This window comes from Epinephelus lanceolatus, chromosome 21 (assembly GCF_041903045.1).
Source record: "Epinephelus lanceolatus isolate andai-2023 chromosome 21, ASM4190304v1, whole genome shotgun sequence".
Classification (NCBI taxonomy): Eukaryota; Metazoa; Chordata; class Actinopteri; order Perciformes; family Serranidae; genus Epinephelus; species Epinephelus lanceolatus.
Window position 1 is genome coordinate 11,505,450 of NC_135754.1, and position 25,712 is coordinate 11,531,161.

At 41.0% G+C, this 25,712-nt stretch overlaps 3 protein-coding genes and 2 non-coding genes across 5 annotated transcripts in view; 1 reads left to right on the forward strand and 4 right to left on the reverse strand.

Moving 5' to 3' along the window:
- Positions 1 to 1,001, reverse strand: part of lmf1 (lipase maturation factor 1) — a 34,040-nt gene extending 33,039 nt beyond the window's left edge. Inside the window, exon 1 of the mRNA XM_033612288.2 lies at positions 780 to 1,001. Coding sequence (XP_033468179.2) covers positions 780 to 990 — 211 coding nt within the window. The 5' untranslated portion in view covers positions 991 to 1,001. The remainder of the gene's footprint in view (positions 1 to 779) is intronic.
- Positions 1,002 to 1,880: 879 nt separating this feature from the next.
- Positions 1,881 to 5,967, forward strand: sox8a (SRY-box transcription factor 8a). The gene is made up of 3 exons (XM_033610955.2): positions 1,881 to 2,525; positions 4,516 to 4,766; positions 4,871 to 5,967. The coding sequence occupies exons 1-3, from the start codon at positions 2,116 to 2,118 to the stop codon at positions 5,629 to 5,631; spliced, it is 1,422 nt and encodes a 473-aa protein (XP_033466846.2). The 5' UTR covers positions 1,881 to 2,115; the 3' UTR covers positions 5,632 to 5,967.
- Positions 5,968 to 10,676: 4,709 nt separating this feature from the next.
- LOC117246722 (arf-GAP with dual PH domain-containing protein 1) overlaps positions 10,677 to 25,712 on the reverse strand; it is a 45,867-nt gene continuing 30,831 nt past the window's right edge. The window contains exons 4-11 of the mRNA XM_033610658.2: positions 24,775 to 24,857; positions 21,083 to 21,195; positions 20,806 to 20,952; positions 18,002 to 18,085; positions 15,932 to 15,994; positions 15,546 to 15,617; positions 15,221 to 15,449; positions 10,677 to 12,285 (exon numbers count right to left, since the gene is read on the reverse strand). Coding sequence (XP_033466549.2) covers positions 12,257 to 12,285; positions 15,221 to 15,449; positions 15,546 to 15,617; positions 15,932 to 15,994; positions 18,002 to 18,085; positions 20,806 to 20,952; positions 21,083 to 21,195; positions 24,775 to 24,857 — 820 coding nt within the window. The 3' untranslated portion in view covers positions 10,677 to 12,256. The remainder of the gene's footprint in view (positions 12,286 to 15,220; positions 15,450 to 15,545; positions 15,618 to 15,931; positions 15,995 to 18,001; positions 18,086 to 20,805; positions 20,953 to 21,082; positions 21,196 to 24,774; positions 24,858 to 25,712) is intronic.
- trnar-ccu (transfer RNA arginine (anticodon CCU)) lies at positions 13,304 to 13,376 on the reverse strand. The gene has a single exon. It is a non-coding gene; the product is annotated as a tRNA-Arg (tRNA).
- trnar-ccu (transfer RNA arginine (anticodon CCU)) lies at positions 14,820 to 14,892 on the reverse strand. The gene has a single exon. It is a non-coding gene; the product is annotated as a tRNA-Arg (tRNA).

Below are 25,712 nucleotides of genomic sequence, written 5' to 3' on the forward strand. Positions count from 1 at the left end.
AGTGACAGTTGAGGTGGTTTACCTTCACCTATCTATCTACCATCTACCTATCTTTTAGGTGCCTCTAGCATTACTGACGGGGAGGAGACCGCAGGACAAACCCAGGACACTGTGCTCGGATTTGCATCTTCCAGCTGGGCAGGGAGCACAGGAATACCCCAAAAAGAGGTGGGGGAATGCTAACATGCTAACAAAAATGCTAACACTAATCATCCTTTATCAGTAAAATAACACACAAGCACTGTACTCAAGTACAATTCTGAGGTACTTTACTTGAGTATTTCCATTTAATGCTACTTTATACTACTCCACTACAATCCAGAGGAAAATACTGCGCTTTTTATGACCCTAAATTTTACTGACACCTATAGACACATATAAACATATGAGCAGCTTATAATATATGTAAGTATAGTACAAGTAAAGCAGAAAACATTATCTCCACCTCAACAGGCTAAAATATTAACATGCAGCTTACCAGTAATGCATCAGTGACAATCGTCCAATAGTATAACAATCTGAATTTGGTCATTCTGCTACCTAATGAGTATTATTACTTCTGATTTCCTTGGTATATTTAGTTGCCAAAAGTTATGTAGCTATATAGATAAGTAAAATTTCAGTGCATGGCACCAGCACACTAATAAGACAATATGAACAACAAAGCTATTCTTCCAAACGTCGACTAGCTAACTAACAAGCTGTCAATAACTAAATAACGTCCTCAGTGTAAAGGACTGAGTGAGGATGAACCCCTCACAGTGTGTCTGCATGCTTACAGTAAATAAAGGCGACGGAGCGCAGCAGCACGATACGAGTGAGCCAGTAAGTCCCAGTCTGTAACGACTCCAGTCTCTTCTCCTTCCCAGTGTCTTCACTGGTTTCTGCTCCATGTTCTTCACCGCTGTAAGCACGCTGTGTGTCTGTTTTACTGCTAACCACACGTCTTTTCCTCACAGAGCTCTCTGAATTGTCAACGGTGGCCGCCATGTTCGCGGACCTTACGGTCACGTGACTGAACACATGCGGAAATGCATTATAATAATAATAATAATAATTATTATTATTATTATTATTATTATTATTATTATTATTATTATTATAACTTGAAATAAAATGCTAGATAAATACGAAAAATAATAAAAGAATAACTGAAACAATTTTGAAATGTTATCTCTAATTGGGATCAAAGGTCTGTAAAAAAAAACAAATGAACGTATTATTATAAAACATAGAAAAATAAATAACAATTAAACTTATTATTATTATCATTATCATTATCACCTGAAATAAAAAATACTAAATAAATAAGAAAAATAATAAAAGAATAACTGAAAAAAATGAAACGTTATCTCTAACTTGGGATCATAGGTCTGTAATAAAAAGGAAAATTATTATTATTATTATTATAAATATTACCACTACTACCCATACTACTACTACTACTACTACTACTAATAATAATAATAACAATAACAACAACAACAATAATAATAATAATAATACGTTACTTGCTCAAGGTGGAGCTAATTTGAAGTACTTATTCATACACTTGTAGTTTCGTGTCAAACAATGTATGATACATTTTGAGCTCTTGCATATTAAAACTCAAGTAAGTGTATAAGGTATATCATTTGTTTCTAAAAATTAGTTTAGTAAAAGTAGGCAAATATCCAAGTAAATTACTTAATTTCTGCCTCTAAATCTGGACTACTAATCCAGCCATAAAGTGTCTCATTTGTATTGCGTTGACTATTATCCAAATTATCTTAAAAATATTTATTTCATTGTTAATGTTATACTGACAGTCAGCAATTATCTGCTTCGTCATGCCCAACTAGGAGGAACTCTGCTAGTAAAACTTTGCAAAGGCCAATAGGACACGAGGGGTGGAGAAGTGCGAGTACTACACAGAGTTAAAGTACTAAAAAGAAAAAAAGGGCTCGTCAAACTTTGCCTGACTTTGGAGGAGGACGCGGAAAGGAATAGTTCAAGACAAGAAATTTGGGATTTTACTTGATTTCTGGGTGAAACAGTCTTCCGAAAGAACAGTGCGCAATTACGCACCTGGAGAGTACTTAGGGAACTGGACCATCTTGCAACTTTTTACCAAGAATGACAGAAGAGAACAAGTCCGTGACAGAGCATCCGCGCAGTCCAGCAGGCAGCGACAGCTCCATGTCCCAGCATGGATCGGATTCAGAGTCACCGACCTCTCCAGCGGGGTCCGACGCACAGGAGGCAGCGCGCCCGCCCGGGATTACGCACAAACGGGAGGGCAGCGCGGAGGCTGAGCGCTTCCCTGCCTGCATCCGCGACGCGGTGTCGCAAGTGCTGAAAGGTTACGACTGGTCGCTGGTGCCGATGCCCACTCAAGGAGAGAGAGGACTGAAGAGCAAACCCCACGTGAAACGGCCGATGAACGCGTTCATGGTTTGGGCGCAGGCAGCGCGGAGAAAGTTGGCGGACCAGTATCCTCATCTGCACAACGCTGAGCTCAGCAAGACGCTGGGCAAACTGTGGCGGTGGGTCCTGAGGATACAAACTCTCAATTTAAATTAAAGAGTTAGAGTTAATAGGCTACTGCATGCAACTAAACCTGCAGAGCACCACAGTTAGTGTCCCCAAACCCAAATCCCGGTTTCAGTGAATTTCATCACAACATGAGCATTCTTTAAATTGTGACAAGCCCTCTGATAAAATGACAGCTGACAAGCAGTAAAACTTGCAGAAGTTATAAAGCTTTAAAGTCAGGACAATAACTTGATGGGACAGAACTTGCAAAAAGCTTACAGAGGAGATTGTGTTTTTTTCACCTCCATGTGCAATTAAACTCTGTTTAAGTAATAGTTATTCTAATGCAGTCTGATTCAGTTCAAAATGCAGCCAGTGGTGGAGGTACATTTTACAAAGTAAAAGTACTACAATATAAAAAATACTCCTACACTAAAACTGTCACTTAAATAAACTTACAACAGTATTATGAGCTCAATGTACTTTAAGTATCAAAAGTAACAGGACTCATGATACAGGAAATAGCCCCTGTGTGTTATACTATAATATAATGTTGTAGTTCATTAGCATTTTACTGTTGTTAAGGTGGGACTAATTTTATTTTATACACTATTGGGTGGTTTAATAACTGTGCATCATACGTTATTACCTTATTATATGTTTTGTTATTAAGTTTTTATCTGTAATGTAACTCCTAGCTATAGCTGTCAGATGGTGGAGTAAGTACTTTATTTCTGTTTGAATTGTAATGGAGTACATAGTGCTCAAAATGTCACTCAGTGACGTTAAAGGAACGATTCTATTTCTCATTTGCTGTTTGGTATTTCATCCTAATGGCCAGAATAAATGTGTTACAATTGTATGTTATTATTTGGTGGATACTTTGAAACTTTCTATTTCTTTATGTTTCAACAGCACTGTGGTTAACATATGGTTAGGTTCAGGCACAAAAAACACTTGATTGTGGTCAGGAAAACAACCGCTTTTCATGGCACTAGCCAGAAATCACAACAATGTCTGGTTAAAAAAACAGCACAGCTACAGGTTGCTAATAAACACCCACACATGGTGGCTAAAAACGCTGCTACGACTCTCTAAAAAACAGACACTTTTGTTGGTCTCAAACAAGGCTTGGGCGGTATCACCGTATTACGGTATACCAGGGTTTTTAAAAAATACAGATGCTCATCTTTCCATTAGACTCATGTGGAGAGGCTGTATTGAGAATGTATTGTGTGTAGTGCACATCATGTACCACCAGAGGTCAGTCTCAACTGATGGAACCATGGGTGGAACAGGCAGCTGAGCTAGCAAACATGGCGACAGTTGTGGTGGGGATAACGTTACAGGACTGTAAACAATCAGCTAGCAATGACAGAGAGAGGCTGCGGGGAATAAAAGCATATTTTCACATCTTACTTGCTGAATGAAGGGTTTACTTTCACCCTTTATAGTTGGTTATTGTTGGAACAGTGGGGCACCTAACTAAACAGCTAACAAGACTAAGGTGGTTTTGGTGAGTTTTATTTTCTTTCTGATGAGTTTGAACGAAGTGTGTTTTACGATGAGTTAACAAGGTAATTATGCTATCGTTGGTCTTAGTTTGGCGAAAGAAAGAAACTTAGATTTCGAAGGTGTACAGCTGTATTCCTCTGTTTAATAAGGAAAATAGGTGCCATCCCCTCCACATTCCGATGACTAACTCAAGTCATATACTATTCATTTTTAGAAACATTGATCTGACATGTATGAAACTGTACAACTTCTACAAATGTAACGTATCCATGGTTTGTAGAAACGTATAATGCCAACCTTTTCTTCTGGCGACTGAGCTGGGTATTTTACAGAATTTTAACACTTTTATTTTTACGATACTGACCACAGAACATATGGCAACGTGTGTATCTATTTTGGAATGAACATTTTGTATAGCCAATGTACTTGCTGCTGGTATTTAAAAGGACCTTCAATAATCTAATGACTCATTTGTCTCTTCCTCAGACTCCTCTCTGAAACAGAGAAGCGTCCCTTTGTCGAGGAGGCCGAGAGGCTGAGGATGCAGCACAAGAAAGACTATCCAGACTACAAGTACCAGCCTCGGAGACGCAAGAGTACCAAACCTGGACAGGGGGACTGCAGACCTGGACTGGTCCAACAGCAGCATCAGCAGGGCTTGTATAAAACAGAACCAGGGGTGGCCAGGCTGGCTGGCACAGGGGAAGTGCACCATCATTACCATCTAGACCGAACAGGTGAGATACCTTCCAGATGTTGAATTTAAATACACCTTTTACGTACCTTTTTTACCTTATTGCTTCAGCATGAGACTAGTGATTGGTGTTTCCTTGGTTTTCAGGTCAGTCTCATGGGCCTCCAACGCCTCCAACTACTCCGAAAACCGACCTCCACATGGGGAACAAACATGAGGGCCAGCGGCCTGTAGACAGCAGCACTGGCTCTGTTCCTCCCACCAGCCGTCAGAACATTGACTTCAGTAACGTGGACATCTCAGAGCTCAGCACTGACGTCATCAGCACCATCGACGGATTCGACGTCCACGAGTTCGACCAGTACCTCCCTCCCAACAGCCACGGCTCCACTCTTCTAACCCCGCCAGATACCAGCCACGGACACAACAACACCTCTGGATCCTTCATCCTGCCCAGCATCCACTCTCACTCCCATAGCGTCCCCACGTGGACACCCAAAAGTGGGACTTTCAGTGGAGTGCCACTGTCTTGCTCCAGTCGCAATGGGCTCCACGAGGATACCAGCCCAAAACCTCAGATTAAAACTGAGCAGATGAGCCCAGGTCACTCCTCCTCAACTCCACCACCACCACAACCTGAGTACACCTCCCTCGGTTCGGGTATCTGCCCTTCCTCCACTTCCTCCTCATCCTCCACCAACCAATCTGAATACACTGACCTCCAAAGCTCCAGTTTCTACAGCGCCTTCTCCGGCTATCCTGCCAGTCTGTATCAGTACCCATACTTTCACTCCTCTCGCAGGCCTTATGCCACACCTCTTATCAACAGCCTGGCCTTGGCACCACCTCCACACAGTCCGCCCTCTGGCTGGGAGCAACCAATCTATACAACACTCACCAGGCCTTGAAGAGGAGGAGATGCTCCAGAAGTTTGCACTCAGATTGGGACAGAACAGCAGCCTGCCTTAATGACTTATAAGATAAACTTTGGAGATTTGTTGACTTACAAGTTCATTCTTAAGCTTTTCACCAGATTTCTGAAGGACAGTGCTGCTATCTGTTGGCTAAAGCTTTATATTATGTGTCAATACATTGTTACATTTGTTCATTTCCATGGAAAGAAATTTGTAATATTAACAAAGATTCAGTGTTTTTAATTTCTCCTGAGTGAAAGGGCCTGAGGCATGACATTTAAACCTGCACTGGACACTGAAACGTTCCATTAAAACTCCACACTAATGACATTTTGGTATGTGAGTTGCACCTATTTAGAAAAGGGAGTGTCAGGTTTAAAGCAGTTTTTCCACTTAAAGAGTGAAATAGTTTCTTTTCCCTCACCTTCACATCCAAAGTCAGCTGTGTTGCATTTTGATTGAATTTAAAGGAATTCATTTTTTTCACTTTTATAGGGCAGAATTATGTGAAGTAATGAAGCATTATGCTTTGAATCACAGGGACCAAGAGACTGTGCATCTGTCTTCTTCTTATCAGTGCAGGGTATCAGTGTAGACCCATTTAACAAGAAATAAGAATGAAAATACAAGACCTAAGCTGTGTTCAGCCATAATTAAATGTAGCAAACAAGGTTGTGTTACATAAGTGCACTTTTAATACCACAAGGTTTAACTCAGTCCAATTCAAAGGGCTCTTTTGGCATGGGAAACATACATTCACATTGCCAAAGCAATAAAAACAAAAAATGTATGTACAAAAAGTAAATATCTGCTAGACATTTATTTATATACACGTCGCTGCTGACTGGGTAACACCTCTGACACACCCACCACAGAGAGAAAACAAAACTCAAAGCCTGTTGCACACTGTTTCACCCTGTATCAAAGACACATGGTCCTACCCAAAAACTTGCAAAAAGATGCACACCTACTTAACTTGGTGAGACAAAAATGTTTCCTTACAGCCTGATTACATAAATATGTCTGTTAAAGCTATAGTTTAGTTTTTGCTAAGAGTTAGATGAGAAGGTTGACACCACTCTCATGTTTGTCCACTAAAGCTAAAGTTAGCAGGCTGTTGGCTTAGCTTAGCATAAAGAGTAGTGCTGTGTCTCAAATCACATACTTCTGTTAGTACACTTCACTTCTATGTAGTATACTATGTGCACTACATACTTATTGGCGTAGTGCACAAATTTTGACAGGGTAGTCTCAAACCAAACACGGCCATTGTGCACTCACCGGAACTGATGACTGCAAATTAGCTAGTTAGCAAACAAGCATTAGCATTTGCATTATCGTTCGCGGTACAAAATCATTACAGACTGCTAAATTAACTCAATAAACATACTGCTGGCTTATACCCGACAACAGTACAGTGGTGCTTAGTGCAAAAAACACGTGAATTTATACAATGCAGCAACATTCACAGTCGCACAGTCCTTGGCCACTATTTCCAGTTTGAAAAGTGGTCCCTCCCCTTCCGCTACGTAGCCAAGATGGGGACCATTGAGGGCGAGAAGTGTCCATAGTTCCACACTCAAGTTCTTGACCATTTTGAGTGCACCATCCGGGTACTCATAGTGCACTGCAGTTAACGCACATATGCATTCAAAATATTAAGTGTACAGAAGTACGCAATTTGAGACACAGCATAGAAGCACTGGGACATAGCTAGTCTAGCTCTGTCCAAAGTAAACATATCCCACCTACCAGCTAATTAAACTTCATCATAAGTCTTAGACCTGCAATTCCTAATTTTACAGGCCACTTTTGTGCAGCAGAAACAATTTGTGAGCACAACATCGACATATCGTCACTATTTAGGTTGAAAAGGTGAACTCGCGAGCACACATTTTGTTTGTTAGATATCCAGTATATATGGAGCTATGTGGTCAGCGGAGTTTAAGAGTACTTTTTCTAAAAACAGATGCCTGCTGCAGCTGAAACTAGGCTGTGAGAGCAGGACAGGCCTGAGATCTAAACAATGAGCTGAAACCATAAAGCTCGGTGCGGCCCGAGGGGAGCTGCAGATTGAGGTTATAACTCTGTTGGTTCATCAGTACGAGTGACCTCTTTCACACTGTTTCTCACACATTTAGGTGACATCAGGTCCAACAAGGTGCCTCTGTAGCATAATCAGGAAACTGGAGATCACAACATTACAGTCATTACAGGGTCAGAGTCACAACACTTAACAGAAACACATCTGATATTGTTGCTCTCACTGCTGACCTGTTCCTCTCTCCTACTGCATTTCCAGTTTGTTTCCAGTCCAACAGCTGCTCCTGCTGGGTTTCCTGTGAGGAGATTAGCTAATTTCACAGTCCCAGCTCTGGCTACAGTGTCGGCTGCAGGGCCTGATGGACAGGACAGCTGGATTGGGTTTTCCATGCACTGTGAATGAAATGCTTTTGACTTATGACACAGAAAAAGGCTCTGACTTATTGTCATCTAGTCTGACTCTAATATGTTTTTTATTTACTTATCTAAAGAGTTTCAAAGAGCTAGTCCTAGACTTAAAAAGCTCATAAGAACATGTAATCCCCAACATAGACACAACCAAAAATGAAAATATTCCTATAATATTCTGGTCAAACTGCTGTGTACTGAAGCAGCAGCTTTACTATTAATAAATGTTTGCTTTTGGTGCCAGCACCTCACCGACCATATTATCTTCAGGACAAACACGGTGGCTGCTGAGCTGACATCCCACCCCGCTTTCAAACACTTCCTGTGTGGGTTCGACCTGCCTGCAGCAGCTCAGTGGCTCACTGTCTGAGCAGTTTACCATGACAACCTGGTTGCCAACGACAACATGACGGCCAGACAGAAGCAACATTGATTTACCCATAATTCCGTAATGCCCTGGAGCCAGTGTGCGTGTATGTGGAAGTTTGTGTAAGAGTGGCGAGATCATCAGGTGACATTTACACCAGTTCACACTTCATCTGACTCTGAGTGTGCAGCCTTACACATGATGATGTCCTCCTACAGGTGACTGATGAGCGCCATCTACTGTGATATTGAGTAAGTGAACAGCAGGGGTGAAATATGGCTAAGTGCATTTACTCAGTTACTGTACATCAGTAGCCTACAATTTTGCAGTACTTGTACTTTACTTGGTATTTCCATCTGTACTTCTATTCCTGCTACTACTTCATCCACTACTGGTGAACAGCATTAGGCATTAACAAAGAGGAAAATACTGGCATAGGCTACTGCACCTTCTGCAGTGAGTGTTGCAGTTCAGTGACCCTTCTGCCTTGTGTGGAAACATCCACATTTGTTATGTCTTGACTAAATTATTCAAGTTTTTCTCCTCCATCAAAGGAATAGTTCAGCATGTTGGGAAATAATACTTTTTGCGCTTTGCTGAGAGTTTGAGAACACTGGTTCGTAACCTTTTTCGTGTCAAGAACCCTAAATTAGTACACATTAGGTCACTGACTTGATAAAATTTTGCCTTAGGGACCTCCATCTGACAAGATTTTGGTTGTTAGTTATGACGGAGACCAGACTGAGGGAAGGCAACCTGTGGCTCTGGAGCCACATGCGGCTCTTAAGTCCTTCTTTAGTGGCTCCCTGTGGCTTTGACAAAAAAAAAAAGAAAACAGATAACAGTTGCTGTTTTTGTTTAAGATTTGAATTTTCATTTATCATTGTTGTAGGCCTAAATAAATTAGTTATGCTGTTAGTTTAACTGATAAGCTAGCTATGGATTCCAAATCCAAAAAAATAAAAAGTCTCGGAGGAGAATAGAGAATTTGATACTGCATGGACATTTGCTTTCACCACCAACTCTGCAAAGTCAAAATTCCAAGTAATTATATGTATCCCACACTGCAGAGTGGCCAACTTGAGGTAAAACATATTGATGAAAGCTGATTTAGACCTATCAGTAATGTTAATGGGCTAATTTAGACTTAATAGGCTGTGTTACCTTCATAATAAGACTCAAAAATGTTTTGTGGCTACAGACAGATTTTTCAAAATTATTTCTGGTCAAAAATGTCTCTTTGCTTGTAAAGGTTGCCGACCCCTGCCATATGCTTGTGTGTCTCCTCACTTCACTCACTCTTGTCTAGCCCCCTCTAACAAGGATGTGAGAGAGATGTGAGGAAGAAACATGCAGGATACATCAGTGTGTCCTTACTCTAAGCTCCTCCCTTACCTCCTCTCCTTGAGGTGTATTTAAGGGGTTGAAAGATCATCCATGATGGTGGAGGAGGAACATTATCTGGGGCACTGGAGGAGAGAGGAGGCAAGGGAACACACACTGGTTTCACTTCTATAGTTAATTAAATGGCAAAAATAAACTTTGTCCCATTTTTCTTGGGATCCCTGGAACTCCCTTAAGGTGCCCTTGGTTGAGAACCACTGCATTAGAAGATCAAATTCACTCCCATGTCTGTGGTACATATGGAGCTAGAGCTAGAAGGCCATTAGCTTGTCTCTTAGATACACCTACCAACACCTCCAAATCTCACTAGTTAATACATAATTTGTCTTTAGTCTGCAAACAAACAGAAATGTTACATGAAAAATGCAGGTTATGGTTTTAAGGAGTTAGGCTACAAACTTCTGTAAAGAGCCAGGCTAGCTTTCCCCCCATATTTTCAGTCTTTATGCTAAGCTAATCGCCTCCTGGCTCAAACTCTAGACTTAAAGTGCACCTATTTTACACATCAAAGTCTGTTTACAGGTCTTGGGGAGTTCTACTGCAGAAAAATATGTTGTATAATGTTGTGGTTCTGCAGGGAGCTGTGAGGAATTGAATGAGCAGCATCAGTTGTAGCTGAAGACTAAAAGTTAGGGGTGTAAAGTCAGTAGGAAGTGAGCTTCCCAGACCCGCTCCCTCTCATCTCTGCTTGAGGCTAGCAACTCAAGGCTACACTAGCCACTTGGAACATAGACATAACTCTCACCTAATGTAGGTGCCAGATTTTGACACAAAAGACGATGTAGAAAACACCAATGATGTCTCTGGTTCTGCAGCATGGATTTTTATACTTTTTTATTTTTCATTGTGGGTCTGACAATGTTATAAGAGCACAATCAGTGTAGCACAGACATAATTGGTGTCAACTTTTCATCTAAACTTGGCCAAGAAAGTCTTTTGTCACCTGTTTGCATCACCATTGTCTGGTGAAAAACTGCAATGGGAGCAGTTCCTTTTCATGTTAACCAAACCATGAATTTATTCTTAATCTTAACCAAGATATCCGTTCTCACAACAGCTGAAAAACTACATTTAAAAGTAACAGAAGAGCTCCATCTGCTGGATAAATGGGTGTAACTGCACTTTCATTGTAGCATTGCCTGTTCTGTGCTCATGCTCACAAAAATCGGAAGTTCTTAGAGGATTTCAAAGATAATTCTGGTTTATTTCAGCTTGGTTGATAAACTAAATTAATTGCTGAGATCTAGGAATGACTTCGCTGCAACAAAGTCTTGGTTAAAATGAACTTTTCCAAAAGGAATGAGCGCAAAAAGTATGAAAATTAGACCCAATCAACTGGAATTATCCTTTAATGAACCTACCTTGAGTTGGATATTTGAACAGTACGTCATCCCAAACACACTGAAATGTCTTAAAGAATGAGGACAAATTAAAAACCGCCACTTGATTTCAGCTTCATCTGTATTCATGTTAAGATTTTCATAATGAAACAAACTATCACTGTGATTTCAGGGTCAACACAACAATGTGTCTTTAAAACAAGATGCAAAAACGTAAATAAAACAGCTGTATAAGTGTTATATAAATTACAATCCTGTCACATTACAATCCTTTAAAGCAGCAATAACTGTCTACGATGACTCAGTATGTTCAATAGTACAAATAAATAAGAGAACAGCTGTCAGATTGAGGTTGTAAAAGAACCCTGTCTGGATGCAGATCAGCCACCTCCAGCTACGTTAACAGCTACGGTGATCACTGAGAGTTTGTATGTGTGTGTGTGTTTTTATGCATATTTGTTGGTAACAGCACTTTGTAGGTTCAGGTTTAACAGGGTCTCAGTGCCAGAGGTTCAACCTCACAGCGTCCTCAACAAAAACGTCACGATTCCACACACACACACGGTAAGCCACTGTCATCAAAACTGTACATTCAATAAATTAACAATGCATTGTCTTTGTTAAGCAACCAGTGAAATGACTCTAGATTACATAATTACATTAGATTACAGGTAGAATGAACCATTCACGAGACGAAATCTGAGAGAGGGGAAGGTCATTGCAGGGAAAGGGTCCACACGGCTGAGGAAGGGAAGGATGATAATGTATAGCACAAGGTTGGTAGGCGCAATAGTGATGACATCATCTACCCTTTGGCCTCTGATCACCAACGTTTCACCCCATGATGGGCCTTCAGTCACATTAGAGTTCAAGTTTTCCACACAGAGATAGGCTTGTGTCCCTCTGTCTCTTTCTCCTCACCATCCCACAACCCCCTCATGTCCCCCAAAACCCCACCCCAACACCTCCCGCCATGGTCTGTGGTCACACATTGGGATTGTCTCTTGATCTGAATGAGACTGGGCCGGTCCAGCTGAGTCGTGGCTTCCTGCAGTCTTCAAGGCTTGTGTTTAAAATGGGCCTCCACTGCAAAGACACAAACAGAGGTCATGTTATAGTTTTCAGTTTTCACCACTGTCAAAAATTGTGGAATGGTACCAAAGGCACCGTTCCATTCCCTCTCATTTTTTCGTCACCCTTCTGGTGAGGTATCACTTATCCGATACAAAAAGGTTGATTGGCTGGTCAAGAGAGGATCATCACTCTTGATCTACTACAGTGGACTGTAACCACTGTGTCTACTGTGGCAAGTTTATATGCATTAGTCGACTATAAGCATACACCTAAAGGATGTTTTGCTGCCTCTGAACTGAGAAAAAATATTTTACTTTACTGTGCTGCTAAAAGCTACTGCTAGCAGCTACCAGCAATGTTTTCTTGCATGTTACTCAGAGCACAAGTTGATTTTGTGAATCAATAAAAACACCATAAATAGCTAAATAAATCTGACCATTGCATTTGTTTTTACTGGCTCTCTTGCATGACATTGGTTTCAATATTTCAATTCAAGGAACATTGTTCCTGTGTGCTGCAGCAGGGCTACACCCCTGTCCTGCTTTAAACACTCCAGCCTGTTGGTTTTTGCTCTGAAAATGTTGCACAACCCCGTTCCATGGACGGTGTGCAAGGCGCAGACACTGTCAGTGAAGGGAAATACAGCAAGAGATGGATGGGGCAGTGATGTGGCTATTACCATCTGGTAACTGCCTTGCCTATATATGAGTACTGTTTGCAGTGTATATGCAAAACAGATCTACGGTTTTCTTATACTATTGTAGTGACATGACACTGTATAGATTTCACCTCAATAAGATCAAATCTATACATGACACTGTATAGATTTCACTTCAATAAGATCACTTTTTACTTTTTTTTGTTGTGGCTGAATTTGATGGTTTATCATTGTCTCATCATCTTTCATATCAAATACTTTACTCCTGCACTAAGTTGCTTGTAACTTTAACATGACAGTACAGATTTCACAGAGCCAGTTGATAAGCAGCATCATCAGTCAGGTCACCCAAAGAGAGACTAAACAGTCAGTCACCCCAGATGGGACTCGAACCCACAATCCCTGGCTTAGGAGGCCAGTGCCTTATCCATTGGGCCACTGGGGCTTCACATTGCAGTGCTTCACCAGTTCTGTGCATGTATAGCCAGTTCCAATATAAAGCAATGATACAGGCAGCACAATGTGTGGCTTTCACTAACATAACAATGGTAGAAAACAAGTGGAACAGAAAGAGGAGGGGAGACACATGGAGTTTTCCTTTATCACAAAGCTGCCTCATTTGTAACTGGGGTAGATCACCATGGTAACCTATGCCGCAGCGCTGACATGCTCCAGGGCAGGGTAACTTCAGAGAATTAGATCAGAACCTGTAAACAGCCCAACCACTGACCAATCACATTGCTGGTAGGTCATCATTCCTACAGGATGCTGACAGGGTAATGGATGCTCATGTGTCTGAGAGTACGGACAGTAAGCTCCAGGAACACAATTCATTTTTTTCAGAGAGACCAAAAAAAGACATGCTGAATGAGTCACAGAAGCTAGTGGAACAAAGGGTAGACAGGAAGTAATGGCTCTATATACTAAAGACACATTTGGTAATTACACACCTATTTTTAGTCTTCAAGGTATGATATTTGGAAATAATTTAATTTTCTTCAAACAATTCTGGCTTCTTATTTTATTCTAGTATTGTGATAGCACTGGGTACATTTCACCTTGACAAAAGCACTTTTGGTTGGAGCTATAACTGGATATTCTTGCTGGTTTATCACTATTTCATCTCATCTCATATTGACAACTTCATTCATGGTTCGGGTTATGTTGCTTGTAATAAACAACTCAGCCTTTTTTACATGAAAACAGACTCAAAAGAGCCCGTTGATAATCAGCGTTGCGATAGCTTTCTTATCCTGGATCACCAATATTAGGCTCCTTTTGGGTTACCTGGCTTCACTGAGCCAGAGGAAACTGTATCCTGTCATCATACAGGAACCAGGATGGGAATCACTAACTCTGGTTGAATTACACTGTTGACCCATTCAGAGTGATTACAAATGCGGCTATACCTTGATCTATACCCAGTTAGAAGGCAGTGGCAGAGACCACCCAGGTGACTGTAAAATACTCACTCTGGGGTAGATCACCATGGTAAGCTATGCTGCACTGTTATTCTGTTCTGTAACTACAGGATGCTGACAGGGTAGTGGATGCTGATTTGTCTTAGGCAGTGGAAAAAGACAGTAAACTCCAGGAACATGCTTTACCTTGATAATATTACTTTTTGCCAGCAATATATCCAAATTTTCCTGCAGGTATATCAGTGTTTCATCTCATTTCATAGCAATACTCACTCACACACAGGATGAGGATCATTAACTCTTAATGGATTACACTATTGACCCATTCAGAGTGATTAAATATGGCTGAATGTGTCAGTCAGAGGCAGTGGAGGAGAGCACCCAGACATTAAAAAGCTGCTACAGAGGATGGTTTGTAGCCATCGCCCAGCAGGCTATGGGCTCAGCATGATATTGCTGCATCATTCCACCCCAGATGGGACTCGAACCCACAATCCCTGGCTTAGGAGGCCAGTGCCTTATCCATTAGGCCACTGGGACTACATATGTCCCATGTTTCCTAGTTCATTCAACATACAGCTAGTTCCACCATAACACAACACCATGGGAAGCATAATGTGCAGTTATATAAAACATAACAATGGCTCCTACTGCTTGTGTGACAGCAACAGATAGAAAGGAGAGGGCGACACATGAAGATACAGTAACAAGAGATAGAAACTGTGACATTGTTCTAAAATGACAGAATGAACACCATTTCCCACAAGCCCGAGACATTTGCGGGCTTAATGTCACAACTGTGCCGTGTGTGTTTCAAGTTAAAAACCAAGCAGAGACCCATTATTCCAATGTTTCTAATGTTTCGCACCTGCGTATTCTTGCGGCCTCATTGGTCGATTGATCACCCTCTGGAAGGCAGCTATCCAATCCCGTTGCTCGGCCTCGGTCTCACAGGCAAACAGGAACTTCCTGTCCGGCGTGACGATGGTGATGCCGTGGTTCCAGTGGTAGCCCTGTGTGGAAGAGGGCAAGCCGGACAGGACGGTGTAGCTGTTCTCCTTACTGCCGATGAACACCTCGCCGCGGGCGTACGCATCCTGGGAGACGGACAGAGAGAGCGGAAGTCCTGTAAACAAACTCAGAGATTAATCAGAACAAAAGGACAGGTGATGAGGGCTCAGGTCTCTTCTTACCAGAGGGTCTTTGAAATACATGAGCCTCCTGTCGTCCATGGTGAACCACCTCTTCTTGAAGCCCTCCGTGTGCTGTCGCAGACGAGAGACACAGTTACATTTTGGTCTGCAAGTGTCAACAAACTGAAGCCTTACGTTTTTTTTTAGGTTAGGCAAGAATCAAATGTTACAATGTCTGTGTCGGGGGGTTGCAAGTAGACATTGCTTCATTTTAATTGTTCACAAGGCAAAACATTTGGAAACCATTACACTATATACATGATCTGCAGACATGTAGGTCAGCTTTGGGCAAATGTCACTGTGAAATCGAGGAGTAATAATAATATTATTCCTGATTTGGCTTTAAATGCATGGTAGGAACCAGGGAATATAATCACAGCACAAACCTTTGGACCTGTTTTCTCCATAAAGCCTTCCTTCATGAAGTTTCGGGTCAGTTTGGGCACCAGCTGGAGAAGAAAAGACAAAAGAAAGCCATGTGAAGTAAACGCATTCATGCATACTGGGGTATCAAAACTGACAGTTATCATACTGTGTGTATTTGCTTATCTACGGTATTTCTAAAAAGTGCAACCAGATAGAGAGTCTCAGTCACGCATGTGCATCTCCCTTCGTCCTTTTTCTTTTACACATACTTCCATTAAAAAAAATTATTTCAAATTTCAATAATAAGAAAGCGTTCTGTAAAAAAAAAGCTTTCTGTTTCCAGGACAATTTTTCTTCAATCCCCTTCAAATCATTAGAGATTCTAATTTAGCTGTTGACATGGACACCAAATAAAGTGATCCAGGTAGATGTGCATTTACATGCCCCACAGCATTTAATCAGACTGTAACTTTTTTGACTTGTGCAAAGTGGTTCTGCTGCTGTGAAGCGTCAAATTTGCTGAGTATATAACAGAAAAAGAGTTTTTTTTCCCGCCAACCTTATTGAGAAAATTTCATTCATTCAATACATAACATATAGAGGAAGTGGTTCTGTCTGTCAATATAATTTAGTAGTCAGTAACGTAAGTGTAACCCAGATTATTTTCTGTAGCTAAAATTACAGATGACCCCAAAACACCTCACATGCAGATTATCAGCCGACGCTACAATTTACAGATGTTTCCTAAACGTCTGATGTTACTGGTAACATTGGCAATAGGCAATTGGTATGTCCGGTGACTTTACATTACAGCCTGTAGCAACAACGTTACATAGGGCTACTGTTCAAAATCAAAAAATACATTTATTAACCAAAGCACTCTCTTAATAATATAGCACTAGCAGAGTGCTAAGTATTTTTTTGAATTTATGAATGATTCTCTGTCAAAGCAGATGGAGGCTCACAGAAAAGGCTGCTGCGGCATGTCGTTTCTGACGCTTTATGTCACCTAATGTTACCCCCATGTGTAAGGATAGACCGATACATCGGCCGGCTGATATATCAGGCCGATATTTGAGTTTTTTACTTGTATTGGCATCAGCCGATATGCGCGTGGGTTCGCGGATTTATTTTTCCCTGGCATGATTTACAGACAGGCATCCACGGGCAGCTCTGTGTTGCCGTAAGACCCTGCAGCACACATGCAGCGAATTCTACTGTGTACAGTAGTTGTTGTTTTATTTATACTTCAGCTTAAATATTTGTTTATTTTATAAAGACATTACTGGAAGATTTAAGAGAACTGAACTCTTTTTTTTATTTGAATGTATAATAATAATAATAATAATAATAATAATAATAATATTCTACCTGTTCTACCTCAACTTTCCATCTTGTTTTAGTATTTTTTTACTGTTCAATAAATGTTTCTTATTTTAAACTTGAGACCTGTAATATTTGTTATCACTGTGTCATTTTTTTTTATGTAAATTGAGGGAGCAAAAGCAGTATCGGCCCCAAATATCGGCTCAAGAAAATCGGCAGTCCATAATCGGTCATCAGCTAAGGGTGATGGAAAAAAATCGGTATCGGCATCGGCCCTAAAAAATCCATATCGGTCTATCCCTACCCATGTGGGGCAAACAGGCGGACAACACATATTTATTCCAACTAGAAAGAAAAGATCAGAAGTGTTTACACGGTTATTAGGTGCTGCTATTTTCCTATCGATCGAATCATCAAAGATTTACACCAGCCCTCTCAAGACAATTGAAAATTCTTTCAGATCATGCCGGATCAGGCCAGTCTCTTCTGACTGAAGTGGTTACATGAGGCATTCTTATTCTGACTGGAACATTGGGATCCCTATAAACACACCTTTCATAACTGATAATGATAATTGTGGAACACAGTGATATTTTATGAGATGGTTATCGTACCTCATACTGTTGCAACCCTATTCAGAGGTCAACACCTGCAAGTCATCTATCTTACAGCAACTGAATAATTCCTCATGTCCCGTCCTGTTCCGTTCTTGGTTTGGGAGTGCATCAACAAGCACTAATAGTTTTGTGTGAATAAATCCTCACCTCCTCGTCACTTGCTCCAGGGAAGGCCACCTGTAGGTAGTGGAACCTGGCTGCTCTGATAGCGTTGAACCAGTCAACCATCTCCTGCAAAAAAAAACAAAAAAAAAACCACCCTCAGTGGCAACATGTCACACTGTATCTATTCACTTGGGCTCTGAGCAAATAATGTGGGTTTTTTTGTCCCCTGGTGCCAGAACAGGTATCAGTAAGGTGTAGTCAAAGGCATCAGTGCTGTGCGGATGCTGCAGTGCTGTCGATAACTCCAGCACAGAACAAGAGTGACGGTGACACTGAATGAACCCAATGAACTCCTTCTGTCACAGCCTTCAGTAACACAACTTGGCCAGCAGAGGGAGAGAGATGTTTCTGTCTCAGCCTCTGAACACTGAATAGCTATTAATATCTGTCTGTCTGCTCTCTAATCTTTTCCTTTATCATCAACTCTCTTTCTCTTTCTCTGGAGAGACAGTGGGCACACACACACAAACACACACATATCACATACATATAGAGGTTCAAAATCACAATGTTGAGAGTATATAAGTTCAACTGTTTATGAAATCTTTACAACTATGTGACTATTTATCAATTCCTTGTTCTTCCTTAAGAAATAACAATGGCCACTTAGTGTATTAGCTCAGAATGTCCTTTATCAGCTCTAAATTACATTACATTTTCCAGGAAACTTCCTCGGAAATTATATGGCAATTATGGGACCCATAAAATGAATTGTAAACATAGCGTTTACAAATAATTTCCTAAAGCTTTGCTGTAAAGATACAAACTGAACCAACCACTACTTTACTACAGTTACATGCATAAAACAAACAAAAAAAGAGATGCATTTATCTGTGCTGCAGCCCGCCAGCTCATGTGGAGCGGTTTAATATTTGAGTATGTACTGTACAGCGCTGACATTTGTGTCAAGGCTCTGACCTCATCACTCCCCACAAGGCAAGTGCCCAGCGGAGCACTGCAGGGAGTGGGGAGTGACGTTAGTAATTTCCCTCCTCGCCCTCCCAGGGAAGGTATACTCAGCTCAGACCCTACAGGTGGACACTGGGGTGGATTTGGGGTTTCACCAATACAGTTAAGGTGCTGACGTTAAGGTTTGAGGCTGTTTGAGGTCACTCACACCCATACTGTTAAACACATTTTCTCCCACAGCCCTCCAATTTTTGACCATTAAGTATAATAGCCTGCTCTTTCAACACATACTTACTCCCAACTCCTTAAATACTGATGCTTGGTCAGTGCCCCTACACGTCAAACTTCACACTCCAGCGTCAGTTTTGGGTGCTCAGGGATGGCGTGTTAATTTACGTTTGTGACATGCATTGCGTTTTTTCAAAATGAACTTCCATTTTCACAGAAAATGTACAGTTTCCGCTCGCTAAATGCATAGTCTCTTTTCAAATTAATCTTAAAATGTAGATAGATGCTCCCTTTTTAGGTTAACCATAAAACTTCAATTAGTAGCCCGGGGTATTATTTGCTTAAATCGGTGAAATCAACAGGCCTATATTTGGGAGAGGCATATGTATGGGACAGGCCTTTAATTCCTTTCACACAAAACTGTTACTCAGCAAAGATGGGAAACACGATCAGATTGTTTACTTTAACTAGTATGAACATTACTTGTTTAAAAATGAGGCGTCAGATAATATATCAGTTATAAATCGTTCATTTGATGTAGCTCTGACACACAGTGCAACTGAGTGAGAGAGAGTTACGGCACTTGAGGATTACGGCATCAAGCATACCGACACAACACCAACACTATCCTGTTAAACCAATACTCACAACTTGGATTCATTTTTATGAAAAACCCTTTTAAATCTTTTGATCCAAGGACCCATACGGACTAAAGGAATACGAATAACTTACAGGGTAATCGAGGAATGGACACATAATTTGAGGTAGCCAACAACCCGCTTTGATACATCCAAAGAACTTCTATAAAAAAAATCAATCAATAAACTGCTTGGCAACCAGGCGGCATGGTGGTGTAGTCGCCTCACAGCAAGAGGGTTCCTTGTTCAGTCCCAGGAGGAAGACCTTCTGTGTGGAGTTTGCATGTTATCCCTGTATCAGTGTGGGTTTTCTCCAGGTACTCCGGCTTCCTCCCACAGTCCAAAGACATGCAGGTTAATTGGTGACTCTAAATTGCCCATAGGTGTGAATGTGAGTGTGAATGGTTGTCTGTCTCTATGTGTCAGCCCTGTGATAGTCTGGCGACCTGTCCAGGGTGTACCCTGCCTCCTGCCCAATGTCAGCTGGGATAGGTAGATGCTTGGCAACCGGACCAGGCCCCTAATTGAGACAGGTGTTTATTTATAAAAATGCGTATCACACCGGGCTATTAAAAGGGACTAGACTTTTAACTGAAGGGTGACTCAGCGCCTTGGTATCGACGCTAAGGGCCACTGATCAAGCGTCAATATTTGACAATTTAAATTAATGCAAAAAGTCAGCGCTTGACCCTCGTAGTCATTGTCTCGACAACACAAACTGTCTCACTATCCAAATACTCTGTGACTGCACTGTAGCTAGTGATACTCCAAAAAGCCAAAAGGAAATGAATTATTAAGGGACATTTCCCAGTCCAAGTGTGTTTAGCAAAGCAGGCAGCATGCATATTACACTACTAACCCTGTATTTGTGCCCTGTATTACTGCATTCTAAGACTTGACATGGAGCATATAAGAAGCATGACACTGCATTGCTGAAAGCACTGAGGAAAGGTTTTCTAAAGGGCAGTGTGTACAGTAACAGAATTCACAAGCAAGTGTTTGACGGTGTACCTTAGCGTCACTGTGGTAGACAAAAATGTTCCTTGTGCTGTTGTCTTTCAGGTAGGTGATCTGCAGGCCACACGGGTTGCCAATCTTGGCCGGTTGGAAGGTGGCATTGAGGGTTTCAATTTTCATCACCGCTTTGGGATCCCTGGCCTTGGTGGAGGAGAACAAGAGGAACAAATAGGGCGTATTGAAAGTGTTGTACTCCTGAGTATTGCTGTTCTTTTACCAAAGTGAATTAACTGTAAACACTGTTTAAAATCCGCTGCATCATCTTGCTTACATCCTGCTTGTTGAAGTATTTCAGCGCCCCCTCCCTCTCCGACAGGATGAACTTTCGGCTGAGAAACTGACCGTTGTCTCTTCCTCGTTTCCATAGAAACCCCTCTCTGTACCCTGGGCAGAGAGACAGAGAGAGAGAGAGAGAGAGAGAGGAAAAGTGTTTGAGGTGGGGAGGCTGTTATCAAAAACCCATCGGAGCAGATGAGGGATTAAAACAGAGGAGGCATTTATAACAGTAATGGTGAGATGTTGTAACTGCTTGGTGTGAGATGATACTTCAGTTGAGGCCGAAATCAAAGATCGCTTGAAATCGCATTTAGAAGAAGAGGAAGAAAAAGGAGACGGAGAGAGAGAAAACACAACATCCAAGAGGCAAACAGACAAGAGAGGGGAGAATTTAGCAGGAAATGCAGCATGAGACAGCAAACGGGAGATTTTATTGTCTCTAAAGACCAAAGAACATCCCTTTTCATGTTAATGATATGCTGTTCTATTTATAGCTCTTAATGTCTTCTTCCTCTTCTTCTTCTGTCTATTTTAGTAGAAAAAAAGCTCAGCCTACACTGCCTCCTTTTCTGTCTTTCTCTTCTATTTCAGTCACACTGTGATGTGTTTTCTTTCTAATCTGGATCTATTTTTGTGGCGTAATGGGAGGAAGACGTCTGAGCATAATCAGGTGACTCATTTGCATTTTAGTCATTTGGCTGTTGATGTTATCCAGAATGTTTTATAATGAGTGGCAATTGTGGAATAAACTCACACTGAAAATGACAAGTGAGGGATGAAAGAGGAGTTAATTTGCCCTGAATGACTTCTGAGAAAAGTGCAGAATAAAGGAAGTGAAATAAGTTTAGAAGAAAGACTTTTCATACGTATAAAAGAGGAAGAAATGGATAAGGGCAGGATCAATTAAGTTACAAGCTTTTAAAGGGCCAGTTCACCCAAAATCTGGTCATCCACACCAATTTCTTTACTGGTCTTTTTCACTCTCCTTACTCAACACCGGCTGTGATTGATTACCTCTCTTCTGTCCTCTTGTCCTCTGCACTCACTCCTCTCCATCTTTGTGTGTGTGGTGTGTGTGTGTCTTTGTGGCTGTGACTTTCTGACATGAAACATTCACCTACACTAGCATTACCTCATGGATCAATAGCCCTCCTTGTCCCCACCCTCGCCTCCTTCCCTGACACTCTTTTTCCTTCCTCCTATCCTTTGCATATCAGATCAATATTAACATTGGCTGCTGCGGAGGCCAGGTTACTGCCAATAGTACGTCTCAGCCACACACACACACACACACACACACATACACACACACAGATGTCATGCACCTCACAATGAGTGATGAAGAGAGCATGAATGCACAAAGAGAGATGACAAAATGACTCATATTATTACACTCTGTGTGTGTGTGTGTGTGTGTGTGTGTGTGCACAGTTCTCCACTGTAACAATAAACGAATGAGGTCACTGCAAGCCAATCAGAGAGCTCCATCTTCAACAAGACGTGAAATGTATACCAGTTGACACACAGCCACCCCACACACAAATACTGCACCCTCAACCTCCACACACACACACACACACACACACACAAACCAACAAAAGACACACACACACACACACACTGTTTAAATGGCACCTTCATTCTCCTACAGTGACAATTACAGTGTCATTGCTTGAATATAGCTTACAACGCTTTAAACTGCAAACATACACACAACCACTTAGGAGAAGATGGATGAAAATGAGCATTTGAAAGTCGGCGATAGATGTTTCAGGATAATTGAATTCCAGCTAAAGGGATCCTCCGCTGGGGAATGTTTGTCCGAGGAGTTTTCAAGGTTCTGCTTATTGAAGGGTAAACAACGCAAGACTGACACAACAACAGAGCGGCCATTTTTGCTTTTTTCTTTCAGATGGAAAAACTAAGAGTTTTTTCTATACTTTTAACTGGACTATTGCATATAAGGCTACAAAGCAATCAGTTTTTGGCAAAAATGGCGCGTAGCAACAACACATGTAACACTATCAAGGCTTGCTGTTATTTTCCTTTTCTTTGTATTCAGGAAATCATGATGAATATCAAATATTGCATCATATTTACAGGTTAGTTACAAAAAATCATGAAATGAAAACACTGCTATGTTTTTGCATCTCTTGCTGACCTGCCCAGTTGCCCACACAATGGAGGAAGTCGCAGTTTTTTGGAACAGAGGGATGTAGGTGACATATATTATAAGAGATGTAATTCACCTTGCAGTTTCACACAAAACTAAACTGTTCCAACAAACCTGTGGTAAACTGCAATGTTCTTGACTTACAAAATTATCCTTTACAATTAACAAACATCATAAGTATAATCCAAGGCATACTTAAAATGTGATAAAAAATTATTTGTCATTCGTTGCTGACTACTGCACATCTTTTTACCGCTTTAAGGTTCCATGTGAAACACCGGAAGGAGAGGGACTTCGCCTCTCTATAGGCTAAATGAGGGAAGCATAAGTGAGGAGTGAAGATACTTTGCTGGTCTTAGCCTGAACTTGAGTGTCGCAGAGATGCTTTTCAGGCTTTCTTTGAATGCAGAGAATTAACATTACATGACATTTTAACTTTTTTTTTTTCAAAGCTGTATTTGACATTTTGGGAAATAGGCAGCGTTAGATGATCACATTGATACCACTCATATCTATCCAGTAAATATGCAGCTACATTCTGGAGATGGTAAGATAATCTTAACTGAGCATAAAGACTGGAAGCAGAAGAAGACAGCTAGCCATTGCTCTGGACTATTTTTTGGCCAGGCAGGGAAAAAAAGCACTTTGGTGTTTGTAAGAATTAAACAAAGAAGATATAATGTTAGTTGGTGAGCTTTAGATATGTTGGTAGGCAGATTTTCTTACTTTTGGACAGAGTCAGGCTGGCTGTTTCTCCCTGTTGCCAGTATTTATGGTAAGTTAAGCTAACTGTCTCCTGGCTCATATTTACCATACAGACACGATTATGGTATCACATCTAACTCTTGGCAAAAAAAATGTGCATAAGACTAATCCTTTAATAGCGTTTTTTAGAGGCGAGAGTAAGAAAAACCTGTGCAAGTCACAAGCATGTTTCAAAATCAAGTCTTAACCTTCAAGACTCAAACAAGTCCCATGATACCTTAGTGAGAATCAAGCAAGTCAAGTCCCCGCTGTAAGACAAGCAATACAGTCCTTGCTGAGTTCAAGCAAGTCACAAGTCAAATCAAATTCTGATGATCTGGACTAGCCCCCTCCATCATAGCTGCACGCGCGTCCTAGTAGGTTGCCAGGTTTGCACTCATTGCACAAGGAATCATCCAATCATGAGTCAGAGGAAAAAATGTAACTTCTCTCTCTATAAAATGCAAATATTTAATAAAAAAAAGTCAAGTCTAAGTCAAGTCTCAAGTCATAAATAATAAATCAAGTCTTTATCGATGTTAGTCAATCAAGTCTAAAGTCCTTAAATTTGCGGATCAACTCTGACACAAGTCGAGTCATGTGACATGAGTGCCCCCTTCTCTGTTGTTTTTACATAGCTGAGACCATGTCCTTTTAGTGCGTAGGTCATCATTATATATTTAAGTATGCACCTTCTAACCGGCCAAATATTCAAAAAATCTGCTTGCATGAGGGTCTTCAGAAGTATAGTAATACCAACATGTCAGTACCTGCAGAGTAAGGTTCCTGTTTTTCGATGAACTCAAACTCATTCCTCTCGTACTTGGCTCTGATCCACTGCTCTCTCAGCATCCTGGAGACATAGAAACACACACAGTTAGTTCTCACACCAGTTTGTCTGTTGTTACATTCTCAATTTTAGACCTTCTTCCTCTTCAATGTGTGGAGAAACAAATGGCAACAGTCAGCACATCACCATGCCAACAATCTCTCTCATCCTGTTTCCTTCTCTGCATCTCTCAACCTTTCAATCTCCGCTTCAGGCTCCAAACAGCCATTCTATCAACATCAAGAGGTAACGTGTCGTACTCTTAGCAGATATCTCTTTGAATGACACCTTCTAGTGACACTGGATAGGAACTAAAACCCTGTGGTTCTCGGGGGAGTAGAGTGAGCGAACACAAGACACAATGGCACAGACACAGAGGAAGACACTTCTCTTTCATCTGAGCTTTATCTCACTCTGCCTGTCTTCTGCTTCTATTTGAATCAAACTCAGTTGGAGGGAGGCAGACACAGAGAGAGATGGATGGACAAGCTGAAAATGCCCAAGAAAATCTGTGTCACCACCTCAGCTTACACAACCAAAGTGTTTGCAGTAGGAAAAGGTACAATAGAAGAAAAACTATTCCTGGAGGCAGACTCAAAAATATATATTTGTTGGTGTAGAAAGATCTGTGCTATACAGCAGCCTCCAGATAAATTAAAATGTATGCTTACAGAACTGTGATGTTGTTAAAAAAAAAAAGCTTAAACCTAATTAATTCACTTTGATTCAAAGATCTAAAACATAAAACATGAAACAGTCGACCACAGGGGCTTTTACAGCAAAAGAGGAAGAGATATTTATGTGATATACACAGTGAGAGGTGTGAAACTGTATACTATATCTTCATTTACAGTAACAATGTCCCACCACACGGTATTT

What these genes read in the sequence shown, in the direction of transcription:
- sox8a (XM_033610955.2), top strand. Translation starts at nt 2,116, where the DNA reads ATGACAGAAGAGAACAAGTCCGTGACAGAGCATCCGCGCAGTCCAGCA. An exon ending in ACGCTGGGCAAACTGTGGCG is followed by an intron (nt 2,526 to 4,515) that starts GTGGGTCCTGAG and finishes TCTCTTCCTCAG; the next exon opens with ACTCCTCTCTGAAACAGAGA. An exon ending in TTACCATCTAGACCGAACAG is followed by an intron (nt 4,767 to 4,870) that starts GTGAGATACCTT and finishes CTTGGTTTTCAG; the next exon opens with GTCAGTCTCATGGGCCTCCA.